Source organism: Crotalus tigris, unplaced genomic scaffold, assembly GCF_016545835.1.
Source record: "Crotalus tigris isolate CLP2741 ecotype Arizona unplaced genomic scaffold, ASM1654583v1 scf7180000017783.2778290, whole genome shotgun sequence".
Lineage (NCBI taxonomy): Eukaryota > Metazoa > Chordata > Lepidosauria > Squamata > Viperidae > Crotalus > Crotalus tigris.
In genome coordinates this window covers 1,485,533-1,503,677 of record NW_024096633.1, presented here as the reverse complement: position 1 = coordinate 1,503,677, position 18,145 = coordinate 1,485,533, and the positions used below count along the sequence as shown (strand labels likewise).

The 18,145-nt window shown below is 34.0% G+C and overlaps 1 protein-coding gene across 1 annotated transcript in view; it reads left to right on the top strand.

Moving 5' to 3' along the window:
* The first annotated feature begins 7,618 nt into the window (after positions 1–7,618).
* The window catches only part of LOC120307456 (contactin-associated protein-like 4), a 123,399-nt gene continuing 112,872 nt past the window's right edge, over positions 7,619–18,145 (top strand). The window contains exon 1 of the mRNA XM_039342270.1: positions 7,619–7,987. Within this exon, the coding sequence (XP_039198204.1) occupies positions 7,903–7,987 (85 nt within the window). The 5' untranslated portion in view covers positions 7,619–7,902. The remainder of the gene's footprint in view (positions 7,988–18,145) is intronic.

The window sequence follows — 18,145 nt, the reverse complement described above, 5'->3', positions numbered from 1 at the left end:
CTAACAAAATGAAATTCAATGGTGAAAAAAGCAAGGTTCTACATTTAGGCAAGAAAAACCAAATGCACAAGTACAGCATAGGTGGCACCATGCTCAATAGTAGTAACTGTGAGAGGGACCTCGGAGTCCTAGTAGACAATCAGTTAAATATGAGCCAGCAGTGTGCTGCAGCTGCCAAAAAGGCCAACACAGTGCTAGGCTGCATTAACAGAGGGATAGAATCAAGATCACGTGAAGTATTAATACCACTCTTCAATGCCTTGGTAAGGCCACACTTGGAATACTGCATCCAGTTTTGGTCACCACGATGTAAAAAAGATGTTGAGACTCTAGAAAGAGTACAGAGAAGAGCAACAAAGATGATTAGGGGACTGGAGGCTAAAACATATAAGGAACGGTTGCGAGAATTGGGTATGTCTAGTTTAATGAAGAGAAGGACAAGGGGGGACATGATAGCAGTATTCCAATATCTCAGGGGCTGCCATAAAGAAGAGGGAATTAAGCTATTTTCCAAAGCACCTGAAGGCAGGACAAGAAGCAACGGGTGGAAACTAATCAAGGAGAGAAGCAACCTAGAACTAAGGAGAAACTTCCTGACAGTGAGAACAATTAATCAGTGGAACAGCTTGCCTCCAGAAGCAGTAAATGCTCCAACACTGGAAGTTTTTAAGAAGAGACTGGACAGCCATTTGTCCGAAATGGTGTAGGGTTTCCTGCCCGAGCAGGGGGTTGGACTAGATGACCTCCAAGGTCCCTTCCAACTTTACTATTATTATTATTATTATTATTATTATTATTATTATTATTATTATTATTAAGTCATGACATTTATTTGATATATGGTAAATATATCAAATTATATGCCACAATTGCAAAGAAACACATAAGTAGATTTCTGTAGAAGCAATACCTACTATAACAATGACATCACCAAAATGGTACATATGACTAACAGCAATCCAGCAGCAGTGGTGGGATTCAAATATGTGAACAACCAGTTCTCTATGTGGATGCCGCTTCCGGAAGTCCATTCTGGGTCTGGGCAACAAAAAATTAGCTATCGGTTCTGCCAAAGTAGTGCAAATCAGCTGAATCCTACCACTGCCCAGCAGGATTTATTCCTCTATAGTTTCCATTCATGTTTCTTTGGTAATGTGTGAACAAGACTCAATTATAGTCCTTCCAAGTAGAAATATTACCATGAAACGCATATTTATATGGAAAATCAATGACATGTCATTGATTCAGGAGGCAGCCTTTTCTGTCATGGTTCCTGCCATCTGGAACTTTTGTAAAGCCTTAGAAAGCTGGTTTTGTTGTCAAGCCTGGGGCTTGGGGTGTGTGGGTGTATTAATTGTTGTTTGTTGTTTGATTTTTTTTAGTATTGGCTTCTGTATATTATTTAGGATTTGGTTGCCTTGTTTTTATCTTGTTAGTAAGCATTATTAACGTGAGACAAGAGTCATGTATTTAGGTAGGCAGCCATATAAATTAAACAAATACTGGTGCTCCTTTCTTAACAACTCTCATTGGGAGCAGCAAATCCATTGCTAAGTGAAATAGTCATGAAGCAAAACATCACCTGACCACACTGACTTATGGTGGCAGCAAAGGCAATCCAGATGTTCTTGTGAAGTGAACCACTGTGGGTCATTAAGGATGACATCAAATGATCACAACTTGTGGTCAACTATTACTACACATGTACTATTTGCAAATCCTTTAAAGTTTTGGGATCTTGTTTACCAAATGTTATTATCACACAAGTTAAGAAATTGGAAGGTCTGGATATCATTTTTCTTGAGTGTCATTAGGATAGTTGAGAATACCTCTTGTTTTTTGATAATACAACTGGAGAAGAAAAAAAAAACTGCAAAATTCTTCGAAGCAAGATTGTTTCCCTGTCTCCCCCCCCCCCTTCTTTCTCTCACTATAGAAGAATCATGAGGGGAAAGGCCATAGTAATGAAATGAAATTAAATGACATAATCATCAACGTCAGTGATTCAGAAAAAAAGAACTGTAGGAAGAACTTTTAATCAGGGAAGAAAAGAAACAGAATTACATTTTGGCAGGGCTGTAGAAAGGAATGTTGAGACCTCCATGGGAACACATTTAATTTAAAAAATTTGAGCAATGAACACAGGAGCATGTTTTAAGTCTTTTTGTTTCTCTCTGGTTCTGTCTCTCTGTAGGTTGCAAATGGAAGTTTACAGTGGTCAAAGTAGGTCAAATATTATTTGCCATTATCAGCTAACCTTCATATTATGGGCCATAGCATATGTGAAAGAGAATTATAATGGTGCACCACAGAGTGCTAGATACACCTGTTTTCTTTCTTTTTTTCCATATATTGTATTTATTTTTTAAAACATAAATCACTTAATAGTTGGTAAACAGTGTGTTTGCTGGGTTTACATTTGTAAAGAAAAGTAATTTCTTCTTTGCAAACCTTGAAATAATATAGTTCTTATTATTTTGATAAATAAGACATATGTGATTTTTTTCTCAATATTCCTAGAAATAATGATCACATCAATATAATATTTCTTTTCTATCTAATCATTCTGGTTGCCTCATCTTATATCTTGTTACAGTCCTTATTTAGAATTGTTTCTGCCATAAAGTTCAAAGTACTCTTGCTGTTTAAGATTTTCTCAATACTTAATTACATTTAAAGATTTTAATCCATTTTTCCCATATAAACCATCTCAACACCTTTACATTTCTTAAAGAATATGTAAAAACAGTAAAGAAAAGGAAAAGAGAACAAGAGTAAAGAAACATAAAAAGTAAAATACTACTTAAAAAATATATTCCTCCTAAGCTAATAGGTATTCATTCCCAAAATTTCTTATTCTTTTAACCATGATTAAAATATATATTTAATCTTTAAATATTCCATTTAATGTGCCTAGTCATCTAATCCTTTAACTCGTATTCAAAACATTTTTCTTCTTTTTTATACATTATAATTTCCCTAAATTCAGACACATTTAATTATCTAAAAAATTTCCTTCATCTAGGCCATTTCAGCAGTATTATATTACTTATATCAAGAAATAAAATAAAAAAGGAGGGGGAAGGCATACAGTATTATTTAAGGAATTCATCTCTCTTAGAATGACATATGTATTCAGAATCTTTTCTATTTCTTTAACTATATTCAAACAAATGTTTCTTTTTTAAATATTCTCTCTGGCAGATTCTATCATCTATTTTCTTAATTTTCACTTTGATCTTTTTCCTTTGACCAGTATCTTTTTTAATCAATGTGTTTTGCTGAATGAAAAAGGTTTTCCATATATTCATGACTGTTGCTGTAGGTATAAGAAGTAAATTGAATAAAGTGTGTTTATGTGAGGCTTTTGCCTTTCCATGTTTCTTGAAAATGTTTTTCTCTTTCTCTCTCTGATGTTTTCAACATCTCTACATTCCATTTTATCCAATCTAATTTTTTTGTCCTCAGATTTATTTTGTAGTCTTAAGGGCTGAGTGTTTTTTTCCATTTCTTATAATTTTTTCCCACTAGGATTAAATCATGTTTTCTTGTTTGTTAAGATTCGTCTTTGAGTCTCTATTATCAATTTTAAGTCCACTTATTTGTTTTGTCTGCTCCTTCTCTGTTGTAGTTTCCTGGAAATTTTTTGTTGTAAAGTTAACTTAGAGATAGATTGATTTGTATTTTCAAAGTTATTTTGAATTTCTTTGTGATTTGAACTCAGTGTTATTTGAATTAATTGCAGTATACTATATATCTCCTCCTGAGAGGTATTTATATTTTCTTGGTGTAGTCTGTCTACATGTCTCTGATCCATGATAGCTAAAAGTTGGAGTTTTCCTTCTTATCTGCAAATAGCTTTAGAGTCCCGGTTAAATAGATATATAAACTCCAAAGAGTTTAAAAAAGATTTTTTTTCTAAAGTTTATAATTCTCTCTTTGTCTGCAGCTCAGATTGTTGTCTTTTTTTGTCACAACTGTTCTTTATTATTAAAGCTTTGAAGGTCACAAACACTGATTAGCTTTTCCCAGGTTTTGGCAAGTTCTCTATGGAATCATAGCTGTCATAATCTTCATCCACCACTAGGTGTCAGCATCTATTTAGTTTTCAATATGAACAATGGTCTTTAAAATGAGATTCTTAACCATTCTCAACAATCTTAAACTTGTCCAAAGTTAAATTTTAACTTTCAAGTTTATAAATTTATTTCACTACCATACATTTTGATCCTCCATAGAAATTTTAATTTGCCGCTTCTGTTAGTATAAAGATGTTTATGTTAGTATAAAGATGGGGTGGAAGTTCCCCTCCTTCACTTTCAGAGGTATTTTGTTTCTTGGGGATCTTTTTCAGGAAATTAGGTGTAGAATAAAAAAGGGAAAATCAGATTCCTCACCCAGTTTTAAGTACGCTGTTTACTGTACTGCTGGTTAGTTCTTTTGGACTCCAGTTGCAAGTAGCTCGGGCTGATTGATGAAATACAGCCTTTCTCCTGTTGGGTTAGAAGGGTTTCCCCAAGATGAATGGAATGACTGCCATCATTCCAGAGTTTCCGGGGCACCCTTTTTCTTCACCACCTTTCTGAGGCAGCTTGGACCCATTAGGGTCTCCAGGTAAGACGAAAGTTGGCCGTGGGTGTGCGGCGGTCCACAAGCCTATACCAGTCACTACTGTGCAGGACCGGAAGTTTCTAGATACACCTGTGTTTTCATATCTATGGCTGAGATTCCATGGATAAAATAGTTACAGTTATGTTTCCCATTGTACTAAAAAGAAAAACTTTCTGGCAGCTATATAAGAAAGACAGATGATTCTATTGATTGATTGTTCATCCAGAGGGAAATCTGGGATCTCTTTCTTTCAAACATTTGTTTGGATTGATCTCTGCCATTTTACAAGAAAAATATTTGCTTACAGTGTCACTCACAATCACTATTTCTGCAGAATAATAATGCATATAATACTAAAATTATGTGAAATATTAAAAATATATAATTCCCTAGTAAATTCTTGCCATGAATTTCAACTTTATCTATTTTTTTATTTGAGCTAACTAATGTGCCCTGGATATTCTTGTGAAAGTGAGGATAACAACTAACTTGTGAAAAATTGGAAATCATTGCTTTCTGATGGCACCATTGTTCAAGAACAACTGCTTCTTGGTTAAACTTTGTTTCCAAGGAAATAGATTTAACATTGGATTTTGGAATGGCAGTTAAAGTTCTGTATTCGTTAATAATGTTGATTAGGGAACTTTGTTATGGATGAACAATAATGGGTAGCAACAATGTTTTGCATAAGATAATGGGAAATGCAGGCCCTTTTCCAGTTAAAGAAATTGTGCAGTGTGATGACCTTTAACAAGCCTATTGGTTGAAGTCAGCCAAATTTGAAGTCTAGCCTATTTAGGATTTAAAACAGTGATGCTTCCATACACATTAACTTTATCCATCTTGTAATGGATTTTTGCTTTTTTTGCTGATGACCAGATGTTTCCTTAATAATAATAATAATAAAGTTGGAAGGGACCTTGGAGGTCTTCTAGTCCAACCCCCTGTTCAGGCAGGAAACCTATACCATTTCAGACAAATGGCTGTCCAGTCTCTTCTCTCCAGATCTCTCCAACAAGCACTGAATATACAGCCAATTCCATCTTTAACTTTGCCTCAAGTTTTGGAGTAAGTTCAGCTGACAGAATGATTGCTCCAGGGTCAGTTACTCAGTGAATGTCTGTGTAGCTGAGTTAATGGGGCACTGAATGTAGTATATTTACATTTACCATTGTTAGAATCTTTGAAACTAAAATAATAACAAGCAGATTGATGGCATTTGAATAGCAACTATAAGTTTTGGGGACATATGGGAGCCACTCAGTTACTGTTCTCCACCATTTTATAAGGAAAATGGTTAAAAGAACATTCCAGCTGATGCAAGGTTATCATATGCTCTTATGTTTATTCATATAAATCAAATTTAACCTTAGTCGGAGAAGCAGGATGGATCCCAGTATACACTTTCTTTAAATAGTGCATTTTATGGGACTGGCCACTCACACACATATTCTGATAAGTCTACTAATACTGTCATAGTATTACAATTTTTTTAATGCTGAACAATCATGAATATTATGCATGCACATACATAAATCAATTTTGTGGCATAATTCACCTGCATACATATTCACCTGCATACATATTCACCTGCATAATTCACCTGCATACATAGATGTTACATGAAATGGATTCATATCTCACAGGTACTCACTTTGGTTAATCTGGCATTTTGCATTCTTCTTCCTTTGTTGTTGTTGTTAGATGTGAAGTCGTGTCAGAATCAATTAAATCTTAGAAATTACATTTGTAAAAAGAAAGATACCATATTTCCATTTGGCAACAGTTCTTAAATAACAACAACTGTACACACACAAACCCTTTCCTTTGAAGAACACCTATGGATGAAACTTGCTTAATATTCTTCACCTTTGTTGTTGATAAAATAATAATATAAACCTCTGTCATAAAGTGATTTACTTTGAAATTATCCTATTAAACGTCCAATTTAGAAACTGTTCTGCGGATTCAGAATACATATCTGGAACAGACTTCATTGATATCTCTGAACATTACTGAGTACATATCCACAATTTAAAGGTAGGCATTTAAACTCTGCAATGTTTATTTCCTTATCATTCTGCTTTACTATCTTTTTAAATGTTAAGTTGTTTTACAGTAAGAGAATCAACCTGTCCTACCTTACCTAATAGCACTTTTTGATGGTTGATTGCAAGATGTTATGGTTCCTCATTAATGGGTTTCATAACCAACTTGGTATTTATATGGTGCTGTATTTATCAAATATTTATGGTTAAGTTTTATTTGGGAAAACTTTCTTTTAAAATGAAAACCAGAAAACCCTATGTCATTTCTTTTCAGCACATTGGCATTTTATCATTCATTATTCTAGTTTAAGCCATTCCAGCTTCCTCTTTTATATTTGTGATTATTTTCTGAGTGTGAGAAATAAATGTCAAGCTTGAGCTTGCATGAATTTCTAAAGTAGCACATTACATGTTTGTGGGATTGCAATTTCTTAGGGCTTTAGCCATTGAGTGTCTCATTAAAGATGCTATCTCAAGGGACTCTCCTAAAGTATTTATTGAAGATCAAAGGTCTTTAGCTGAATGCAAAATTTAATGCATGTATGAAGAGTAAATATTTGACTTCATGGCAACTATTCCTGATATAAAATAGGAACATTCTCTTCTCTTCCTGCAAATAATGTAGCTGCTGAAAGTTAGCTTTAAATGCAGAATGGAGGAAAGGAAGCTTCTGATGGCAACAAATATACAGCTTCATTCTGCTTTCTGCCCTTTTTTTCACTCCATTTCCCCTTTGTATGGCATGACCATAAAGAATTGAGTACAGTCACCATCCAGCAGGAAGGCTGCTCTTGGCACACATGTGCAGGCTGTTCTCTTTATTGTCTGGCTTTCATCACAGACTCACATTTCCTACCTGTCACCACAAGGGGTATCCGGGACGCATCATGAACAGGAAGCTTCAGTAACCAAACTGTACCGGGCAGCCTAGCAGTTTAGCTCTGAGTGATTCTGTAAATTAGAGATCTGTGCAGCAGAATCTTCTCTGGGGATTGCTGCTGTTGGGAGAAAAAGAGCAGATCTTGTGTGCTGTGTGTGTGTGTGTGTGTGTGTGTGTGTGTAAGAAAAGAAGACGCAGAGTGCATCTGGCTGAACCATTTGGCTACTGGGAAGCCCTAAAACACACACAGAGAGAGAAGGGAGAAAGGAAAACAGAGGAAGCTGGAGCACAACTGAAGTACAGAGCAGCTGGGTTTGTCTCCTGGTACTCTTGACACTTTGGGGTGCCTCATTCAACTAGACCATGGATTGTTGTACTGAAATCTTCTTCAGGCTGTTGTTTCTGGTACCTGTCCATCCTTGGAATATACTAGCAGCTGGAGACCTCTGTGAGTATTACAAATGGATATTAAACTTAGACTCGGCTGTTCTGCAAACTTAGGACTTATTGTAATGAAATCTAGACTTTAGAAAGGGAGTTTTCCAAATAAATCAAGGCAGCTGCAGTTGGAACTGCAAATAGATGGGATAAAAAGATTTCAGATGCTGAAAATGTCCTTGTGTTTTTCATTTACTGATTTGACCAGATTCTGATCAAAGCAGTTTAGGGTATGATAGCCTCTAGGGAATTCACATTTCACTGTTAATTGCATGCTGTACTGTATTTCTTTGCCTCCCACCCCCCACCCTCCACTGGACCTATGTTTTATTCTCTCCCCCTCCCCACCTGCGCTTTTAAATGTTTACTATAGAGCAGCACAATGTTTAGCAAGGAGTTCAGTCTTTCCTGCGAGACTGCTGGCATGCTGGCTGGTACCCTCTGCTGCATCAGTTTTGCATTTAGCAATGTGCAGTTTTATGAACAAGGATGCTTTTCTTGAGTGAAGGAAGAGTAACGCTCTATTCTACAACAGCGTAGCAAATGTAGAGGACAAGATTTTATGAGATGTTCATTGATTAGGGAGAGAGTAATGTTCATGTGTGACCAGACAGTAGAAGGTTAGCGGCAGTGTGAAAACGGTGTTCCTCCTTTCTTTTTTCTTTTTGAAAAGGCAATAATTTGTAAAAGAAAGCTCTGTGCATCTCCTGAATTTAAGAAAGTTACTAACTTAGTAATCAGTATTTCTTGTAGATATGGGATAAATAGGTCCCAAACATGACTCAGACATAATTATATGTACAAAGTACATTATAGGCAAATGTATGATAGCACTAATATGATAGCATTTGTACCCACAATTAAATTCCCCACTTAATAAAAAGGCTTAAGTTTGCATTAAAAATTTTAACTGGGGTTCCAGTCCATGTATTCAGATTTGCAGTTCATTGATGGAAGTTTATGTGATGAGGAGACGGGGCGAAGGAAGGAAACAAGGAAGGGGGACTTGAGTTAGAGAAACTGGGAGTAGAACAGATTTATAAATAACATAGTCACAGCATTGAAAAGAAAGCTGCCAAGAACAGTGAAGAAATAAATCAGGAGGAAAGTGGAAGTCGGATGATTTCACTGGATGCCACGCTTTAAAAACTGAAATGTAATCATTAAAAAATCCCATTCTCTGCAGTGGTAAATTGCCTGTGAGTGTGTCTCTCTCTGTATGTGTCTCTCTGTGTGTCTCTGTGTTATTCATTCATATTACTTAATTTGACATTCAAGTGCACGAAACAAGTTTTCCCTGTAAATTCCCTGCTGCAGTGTATCTAAGTGCAGTTTGTAAATTTATCATTGTTCCATTTTTTTTTCATTTCATGATTTCATCCCTTTGTCAGAAGAATATTGAAACTGAATTGCACTATTTGGTAGATGCCTCTTCAATCTATAGTAAAATAGGACTTCAGGAACTATAACGGAGCAGCAAAGCACTAGAGGTCACTCTTACAATTTAGGAAGCAAGGCTGGAAGTAAATTATAGCAAACATCTTTTTGTTCTCCATAGAATTATGATGAACAAAAACATCAAAGATCATTGCAGCAATTACTGCCTTTACCCTATGACACATTTTGGAATTATACATCTCTTAGGTCTTATAAAGGCATTTTTTTTTGTTCCATAGTTAATTTGGTGAGAACCAATAATTAAAATATCTTGGGAATCTACTGATTTCTGTAGCCATTTTGAGTTGTTACAGATGATGAATATAAAACCCAAAGATCCTGCAGAATTTAAAATAGTTTGCAATATTGATATAAACCAATTTATGCATGGTTCCAGCTCTATCCAAAATAGCACAGCATAGGTCATTGCCTTGATTATCTGTTTGATTTTTAATGACATTAGGTTTTATTCAGATTTAGTCACTGTTACCCATTAATATTGATGGGACTTAAGATACTAATTGCTAACTTACCCAACTGACTTCAGTGAGACTGATGCCTATTTAAATTAAACTGGATTCATTTCAAATTTTAAACAATTTTCTTAAAATTGCAATTATGCATTGGTCTTATATAATTAATGTATCATATGATTAAAAGCAGGTTCATCCCATTGGTCAAATTTGTCAGGAAATTTTGTTTTTTTATTAGTGTATCAATATTTTTATCATTTATAGTTAACATTTTGCCTTGAGTGTCTGTATAAGTTCATTTGCTGCCTATATAGTGACATCAGTAGACACTGACAGTATCATTCCAAATGTTTTTATATTTGTATACTCTTATTTCAATCATCTTATGCAGATATAAGCTTCACTGTACTCAGTAATATTTCCTACAGAGTCAACAGGCATAGGGTCTCATAAAATTAGAATATAGTTCTTCTTACCGGTTCTTACAGTTCTTACTTACCTTTTCACATAAATGCATATGTGAGAGTATGTAAATGGTGTCAACTAAATCCTAAAGCTTTCAAGTTCAATCTATTTCCTTAGTTCTTCTTCTTCTTCTTCTTCTTCTTCTTCTTCTTCTTCTTCTTCTTCTTCTTCTTCTTCTTCTTCTTCTTCTTCTTCTTCTTCTTCTTCTTCTTCTTCTTCTTCTTCTTCTTCTTCTTCTTCTTCTTCTTCTTCTTCTTCTTCTTCTTCTTCTTCTTCTTCTTCTTCTTCTTCTTCTTCTTCTTCTTCTTCTTCTTCTTCTTCTATTGGGGATTCTAATGCAAGACCTTAAAGTCCTATTTAACCTTTTCCATGATCTCAATCCCTGCTTGTATCTGTAAGAAATTAGAGTTCTCTCAAGAGCTGACTTATATATTATGCACCAATATAACAGTGTTTTGCTACTTACTCTAAGAAACATATTTACAGAGTTGACTACATGAACCAGAGATAAGAACTTTTAAAGTTCTTATTTAAGTTATTTGAAACAAGCAAGCCTTATCAGATGAACAATTTAGGAGAATTCATACATTATGACTTTTCCTTCCAGATGAATATTGCCACATGGTTTCTCTTTGAAAATTTTCATTCTGAACAGTGCAGACAATTCCGTTCCAAAAGCTGTCTCTTCCTAAAAAAATTCAAATTTCTGAAGCAATTGGAAGATCTATGCAGTCCTAGATATGAAACAATGAAACAGCATCCCAAAGCATTATCCCAATCCTTAAAAGTATACAGATATGTTTTAAGTATAGGTTTTGTTGTTTAAACTTCTTGACTATTTTGAAGAAAGTTCTATGATTAGTAACATTTTCCTAGTCAACTGTCAGGAATGGAGACTTGAAAGTGTTGTCTATATAATAATATCTTTCAAACTTTGTGGGAAAGAGATGCTGCAGAAATCATAATTAAACTTTGTATACAATTCACTACTTTAAAGTAGTAACAGTAATTAATCAAGGTGTGGATAAAGTCCTGCAAACAAGTTCTCAAAACATTTTGTTTCTTTCTTTGTTTCAGCAAAAGAAAACTTAGAATTAAGAACATTTTTAAACTTTAAAATCTAATTGAACAACAAATCTAATTGAAGATAGCTAACTAGCCACCTCTAGTACCATTTCATAGGATAGGTATTTGGACTTGCTGTTAATTGTGGGATGGAGATTTTGAAGAAGAAAATTAATTTAATAGTGGTAAAGTGTAATGTAAATAGGTGTCCAGAAGTAATCCCCATTAAATTCAGTGGGACTGATTCAAGTGGATTTAAGCTTCCTTCTGGACTTTTTATTGTTCCAGTACACCATAAAAAGCCTTGGAACATTTTAGTAGGAGCTAATGGATATGCTGACAACTCAGTTCTATATGCATCTACATAGAAGACAGTTTAATGATTGTTGAGAAACTGAATACAGAATTCCAGCTACATGATAGGAGCAAATCCTATTAAGTTCACTAAGAGTTTAGATTGTATGCTGAAAAGTTTTGTACGCTCAATTCCCTTTAATTCTATAAATATCTATAGAGCTGCAGCAATGAAATTATATGAGTATCAATTCAAGATCTGACAAAGACTAGTATTAAATTTTATGAAGATTCATCATAATCTTTCGTGGAAGTTAGCTTCTACTGGAAGAGAAAGGTCATATAATATTTTCTATCCCTTGACATTTGGTATTTAAAAATAGAATTATCATGATTATGTATCGGTTTACAAACTGCTTTCACTACTCTGACTTTATCTGACATGAAATAATTCTGTCCGTGCAAATAAAATCAACTTAACTTATAACTGATTAAGCAATTATCATGACAGTGTTATTATTATTAATAAATATTAATAATGATTTGTGTGCTTCAGAGCATATAATTAGAATCAAACGAAAAAGCAGGAATTCAAAAAAATCTCTCATCTAAAATCATAAGTCTAAGAGACACTATATGGAAGAAGGGAGAGTTAACCAACAGAGGAAGAGAATGGAGATGGTAAGAAATTAACCTGAATTAACGTGAACTTTAAATTTGTTTTAATTGAAGAAAGAGGTGACAAAACTTTAAATTGAAGTGCTTACAGTGTGTTGGCACTATAGTATACAGGATTCATTGCTAGTGATTTTAGTCCCACTGTATTAGTGGAGTATGTCATATTGAAGAAGGGAATTTAGGGAATGCTTCACAGAAAAAACTGAAAAATAACATCATTATTATTGTCCCACAGGCACTTTTTCAAAGGGCAACTGGACTTTCTGTGTTTGTTTTTTCTTGAAGATGTTTTGCTTCTCATTCAAGAAACATCCTCAGTTCAGAAGATGCTTCTTGGGCAAGAAGTGAAATGTCTTCAAGAGAAAAAAAAACACAAAATGTCTTCAAGAGAAAAAAAACACAAAAAGTCTAGTTGCCTTTTGAAAAAGCACCTTTGGGAAAACCATGACCTGGATGACTGAGAATCTCCATAAACATCATTACTATTGATATTGAAACATACTGTAGGTCAAGAAGATAACGCCAGAGAAAAAGTGTTATTAAAGTTTAGCAATTATACAAGATTTAAAAGAAGGAATAAAGGCTTAGATTAATATAACATGGATTGACTGCTATTATCTCAATCTATAAATCAAGACTGGAATTTACAACTAATGATCCTGTCTATAGAATTGTTTATTTAGAATTTGTGTCTATGGTTATAACACTTACAATCTAGAACCATGTCCTAGTTTTAATTACTATTGTTAATATTCTCACTTCATGAATTATAATCTAGATGCAGAAGTTATGATATTAGAGGTGAAAATCTCACAGGAATCTCATGATCCTAATTACCATGTCCATAGCACTTTTCTCAGTGTGTGTGTTTGTGTGTGTGTGTGTGTGTGTGTGTGTATGTATATTAAGCATTTATCTGTAATCTAGGTATGTTGAAAATGTGAAAACGTATTGTTAGCCATTCTCTTTTCTCTCTCTCTTTTTTTCTCTCTCTCTCCCTCCCTCATTCCTTCTCTCTCTCTCTCTCTCTCTCTCTTCTTTGGAATTATCATAATTTCTTCATAAATTTACATTTTTACAATAATCTTGGATTTGAAAAACACAAAATATTTTTACTTATATTTCCTATTTCTAAACCACCCATCTCCCTCAAATATCTACGATAATAAGAATATTTTCAACAGCAATTCTGTTACTGTTGTTGTTGATTTCATTAATACATCCATTGCTCAATCAGTAATTAATTAGTTACTAGATAATTACATAATATTACCTATGCTTCAGAGCATAGCATCAAGCAATCCTGAAAGAAAAGAAACCCCCAAATAAATAAATTACAATTAGGAAGAATATTTTTGGGTCTCCTATATTTTGCTTCTGTCTACTAATTTGTTTTATATGTTATGGATATGAGTGCATTAACTTCTGTTTGCAGGCATCCTGCAGATTATAGCCAATAAATGAAATTTTGAGAATATAGTATTTATCATGGCTTTTAACAGCCTGTTTCTGGTCTAACATAAGTGGCTCTCCTGGAACTACTATTTGTGATGAGCTGATCAAGTTAATACTCATATGGATAAGAGGATAAGAAAAGCCCAACTAGAAGGCCAAGGGCCCACAGAGTTTAGAACAGAAATATCCAATCTTGGCAACTTTAAGACCTGTGGACTTCAATTCCCAGAATTCCGCAACCAGCAGTCTCCAGATTTTAAAGTTGCTAAGGCTGGACTTTCCTGGTCTAGAACTCTTTATTACCCTGTAGCCAAAACAGACAAGTAGGAATTGTCTGATAACTTATATTGCCCATTCTCAATCTTTTGAAATGTTCTGTAGTGTTAAAAAAAAAATGAGAACAAAATGTGTTTTTGGAAAATATGTTTTGAGAGGAAAATGGGCTTAATATACATATTCAAAATCACAAATTATTGTTAGAATGGGGTGGATTGCAATTATGAACTTATGTATGTGAACTAGAAACCACATTCCATATCAGATAATTGATGTATTTAACAAAGAAAGAAGGAGAGTGAATTTGCAGTTACCAAGAAAATGTGTTCTATAAATAATAATTCTATAGACGCCACTGGAATCTTATTTGCATAAAAGCAAGAGGAGGTTCAAAGGACTATATATTGCCACCAGTGAATTTTCCTTCTCTTCACTAATAAAAAAGAAACATAGACTAAAATGTAAAAATGATACTGTTGATATCCAAGTTAATGAATACCTTCAATGCAATAATTTGAAAGGTGACTGAAACTTATATGGTATGACATTTTAAGTAATCTTAAATTAGTAACTACAGAATTATGAATTAAATGCCATATTTATAATAGTCCAGGCATGAAGGTTATCTGAAGGGTTTAAATCATAAGAGACTAAAAAGAAGTAGTAGTTTATCGACTGGTAAGTGGATCTACAAATTACTTTTTTTTATTAATCATATCTTATTACTCTGTATCACTCAGGAACAAGACATGGTGCATTTCTAACTGTTTAACAGTTTGTTTGTTTATGCAACAAATATTTTCACAGTTAAAAGATTAACATATGTGGTTTTGAGAAATAATTGCAATAGTTTTGTAGGTGAACAGACACTAAAGGTTAGATTAGTAATTAGTATATTCTTACTTTTGAACATGACAATAGATATAGAATTAAGATGATAGATTTATCATCTTTCAATATTGTAATTGTTTTAACTCTTAGTATACAAGTCTCATTGGTTTGTAATTGCCTTGATAAATTTGCTAAAACTGCATTGTAAACAGCATAATTTTCTAAGAGTCCTAAGCTGAATTCTTCAATTTTGCAACACAGTATTTTGGAAAAACAGGCCCATCTTCTCTCAAACCACACCTTATGTTATGGAAAACTAGCAAGAAGAAGATTAGCAAATTAAAAGCATTAAATCATTGAACAGATCTCATTCTGGCAAGGTAAAAAAATAATTGTTTTCAAAAATATTTGAAAAACAATAATTGTTTCTTTAAAATCAGACATCAGTTCAAGCTGTGGTTCACATGTAGCAAGCTTGTAACTCTAATTTCATCAGACCATATTTCCTTGACTTGATTAAGATAAATACTATGTGTTGGTAAGTTTGGAGTCAATAAATGTGAACTATGAAACACATTTCTTTTTATAACAGCATCTACAAAACATACAACCAAGGAATGTAAAAAGTCTTCTAAGTGTATTTCTGTAGGGTATTCATGAGGATCATTAGCATCAAAATAGTGGGCAAGCTTGGGGGAGTGAAATCCCACCTTTCTACATTCAAAAGAGATAAACCTTGGATTGACCATAATTTTGAAGCCAGTGACCATCACCATAGATGCTCCTGTTGTGTAATTATTAACTATCAGCTAGCCTATAGCTCCAGCTAGTCTCTTTCTGTGGGTATAAATAAGAGTGAGAACAGGATAGTTGTCAGAAAGTGAGAACTGAGTATTCCCTTCCACTAGGACAGGGGTGTCAAACTCACACTGTCATGTGACGTATTGTGACTTTTTCCATTGCCGGCAATGGGATGGGTACAGTTTTGGCACGATGCATCCGGCCTGTGGGCCGGCAGTTTGACACTCCTGCACCAGGACATTCTACTGATGACAAGAGGTGGACTTTTTTCTGAGCCACCATTTTACCAAAACAAAGAGCACGTTTAAACTTTTCTAATTATCCTATCATCTCAACAGCCTTTTTATGTCCTTTTACTCTCTCTCTTAGAAAATTAAAATAATTGCAATTACCTGTTTATATATAAGTCTGACCCTTCTTTACTATTTACTGTGCATGGTATAAATTTAGTTTTTGTTTAAGAGCTTAATCAATGCAAAATTGTTTAAGAGCAACTTTATGATGCTGGGGGTTCGTCGGATCTGAAGTGGCATGATTTCTTATATGTTTATGACTACATTTGAAGTCTTGCCATCAATCCCCACCCACCAATGATACTTAGAGGTACTGAAGTTATCTTTTCATATAGTACTTTAATTGTAGTGGTAGGTGTTATATTGCATGTCTCCTTTTGTTAGAGGACTAGTTTAACAATATTTTATTTAACAATAACATTGTATAAACAAATATAGGATACAAGAAGATACATCTGCAACACTATTGCTGCACAATCTATAACACAATCAATGTTTAATTTATTTCAAAGATGAGCAGACTTTCCTTTCCTTTCTTTCCCTGTCCCCTGTCCCCTGTCCCCTGTCCTTCTCTGTCCAAGTGCTACCTTTTTTTCCCTTACTTTTCATATCCCTCCAGCTTCCTTTATAAAGAAATGGCCAAATAGCCTTTAATTGTAATTCTTCTAGAGTAACAGACTCTTATTTCATCACCATTGCCATAAGTTTTCACTTGTTTCATATCACAGGACACCTGACGATAAAACCCATTATAAAATAATGAGCAATATTAAAAAAAAAATCTCCATAATGTTCTCTGTCTCTGTTTATATAACAATTTCAATATGAGTATCAAGAAATGGTCAGTTTGCAATTGTGGTGGCATTCCATATATATTTATGGGAAAATGAAGTCCTGTGGATTGTTAATGTTGTCCACCAAATAAAGGAATAGTTACATTGGACAATTTCTCTAAATTTCTTCATTATGGAAAGGGGAAAAAAATAAACATGTTCCTGAAAGCTGAATTCACTCTAAGCAGTGACAACAAGCACAAGTACTTACAAAGCCCATTAATATGATTTATTTCTAATGTATTTTTCTTAGAATTTTATGGAAATTTTGGGATCTAGGAAGACTGAAGAATGCTGAGTAGAGATCATGCAATAAAGACAGAATAAAGATATCACTTAGATCCATATTTGTTAAAACTTGCAAAACCCCATTCCATCCATAATATTTTGAATTATCTCTTTGAAAGGATCTCCAGACCAAATATTCTTTCATCAGATTGAAAGGGGGGGAGACAGATTTTCCATATCTGGCATTAATATTTAACCTATTGTAAACTTGCACTTCTTTTTTTTCTCTGTTTCATAGGTTATCCTTATGGGTTTAGGCTGAATAAACTGACACATGGCAGATGTATCAATACTTTCTTTTTTCCCTCCAGCTGGGCTGTCCAGAATCAAATGTTTAAGAAAGACAGGATGAAAATGGTCATCTGTGAATTGAAGCATTCTGTTCTGAATCTCTGATAAGGCAGAGATTATCCTGATGCAATTAGGTTTTTTTCTTCCCTAAGACTCCCCCATATTCAGTGCTTAATGGCAGTGTAATAGCAAATATGTCATATGGGTTGAAGTCTTGACATTTTTCCAGCTAGCAAATTGTTACCATCACTTCAGCTTTCTTCAGTTATCTATGGAGGGATTCTATCTAATTTTAAAGAGGAAAACTAAAGCAACAGCAGCTGAGTTCTCTTTAATGTTCTCTCTCTTATGCTCTACACAAGAATTCTCTTTCTTGTGCTTTACAGAAATTTTATGACAGTTACCTTCTTCATAAAATTCACATTCCACCACAACCATGTTGGAAGCTATCAAATTTCAGTTTTGTTAACAGATAAAGATGATGGCCAATCATCTAAATATTGTGTCCATATTTTTGAGGGGACTCCTTTAATCATTGTATATTGTGGTCAACTGGTTATGGCATGATAAAATCTAATAGATCTTCATAGGTAGTTTCTTAAAGAGTTTGTTCTTATTACTTGGTACAATCTTCTTCTTGGAAATAGCCAGTTAAAGAGTAAGACAGGAAATGTTTGTATTGAAGCAT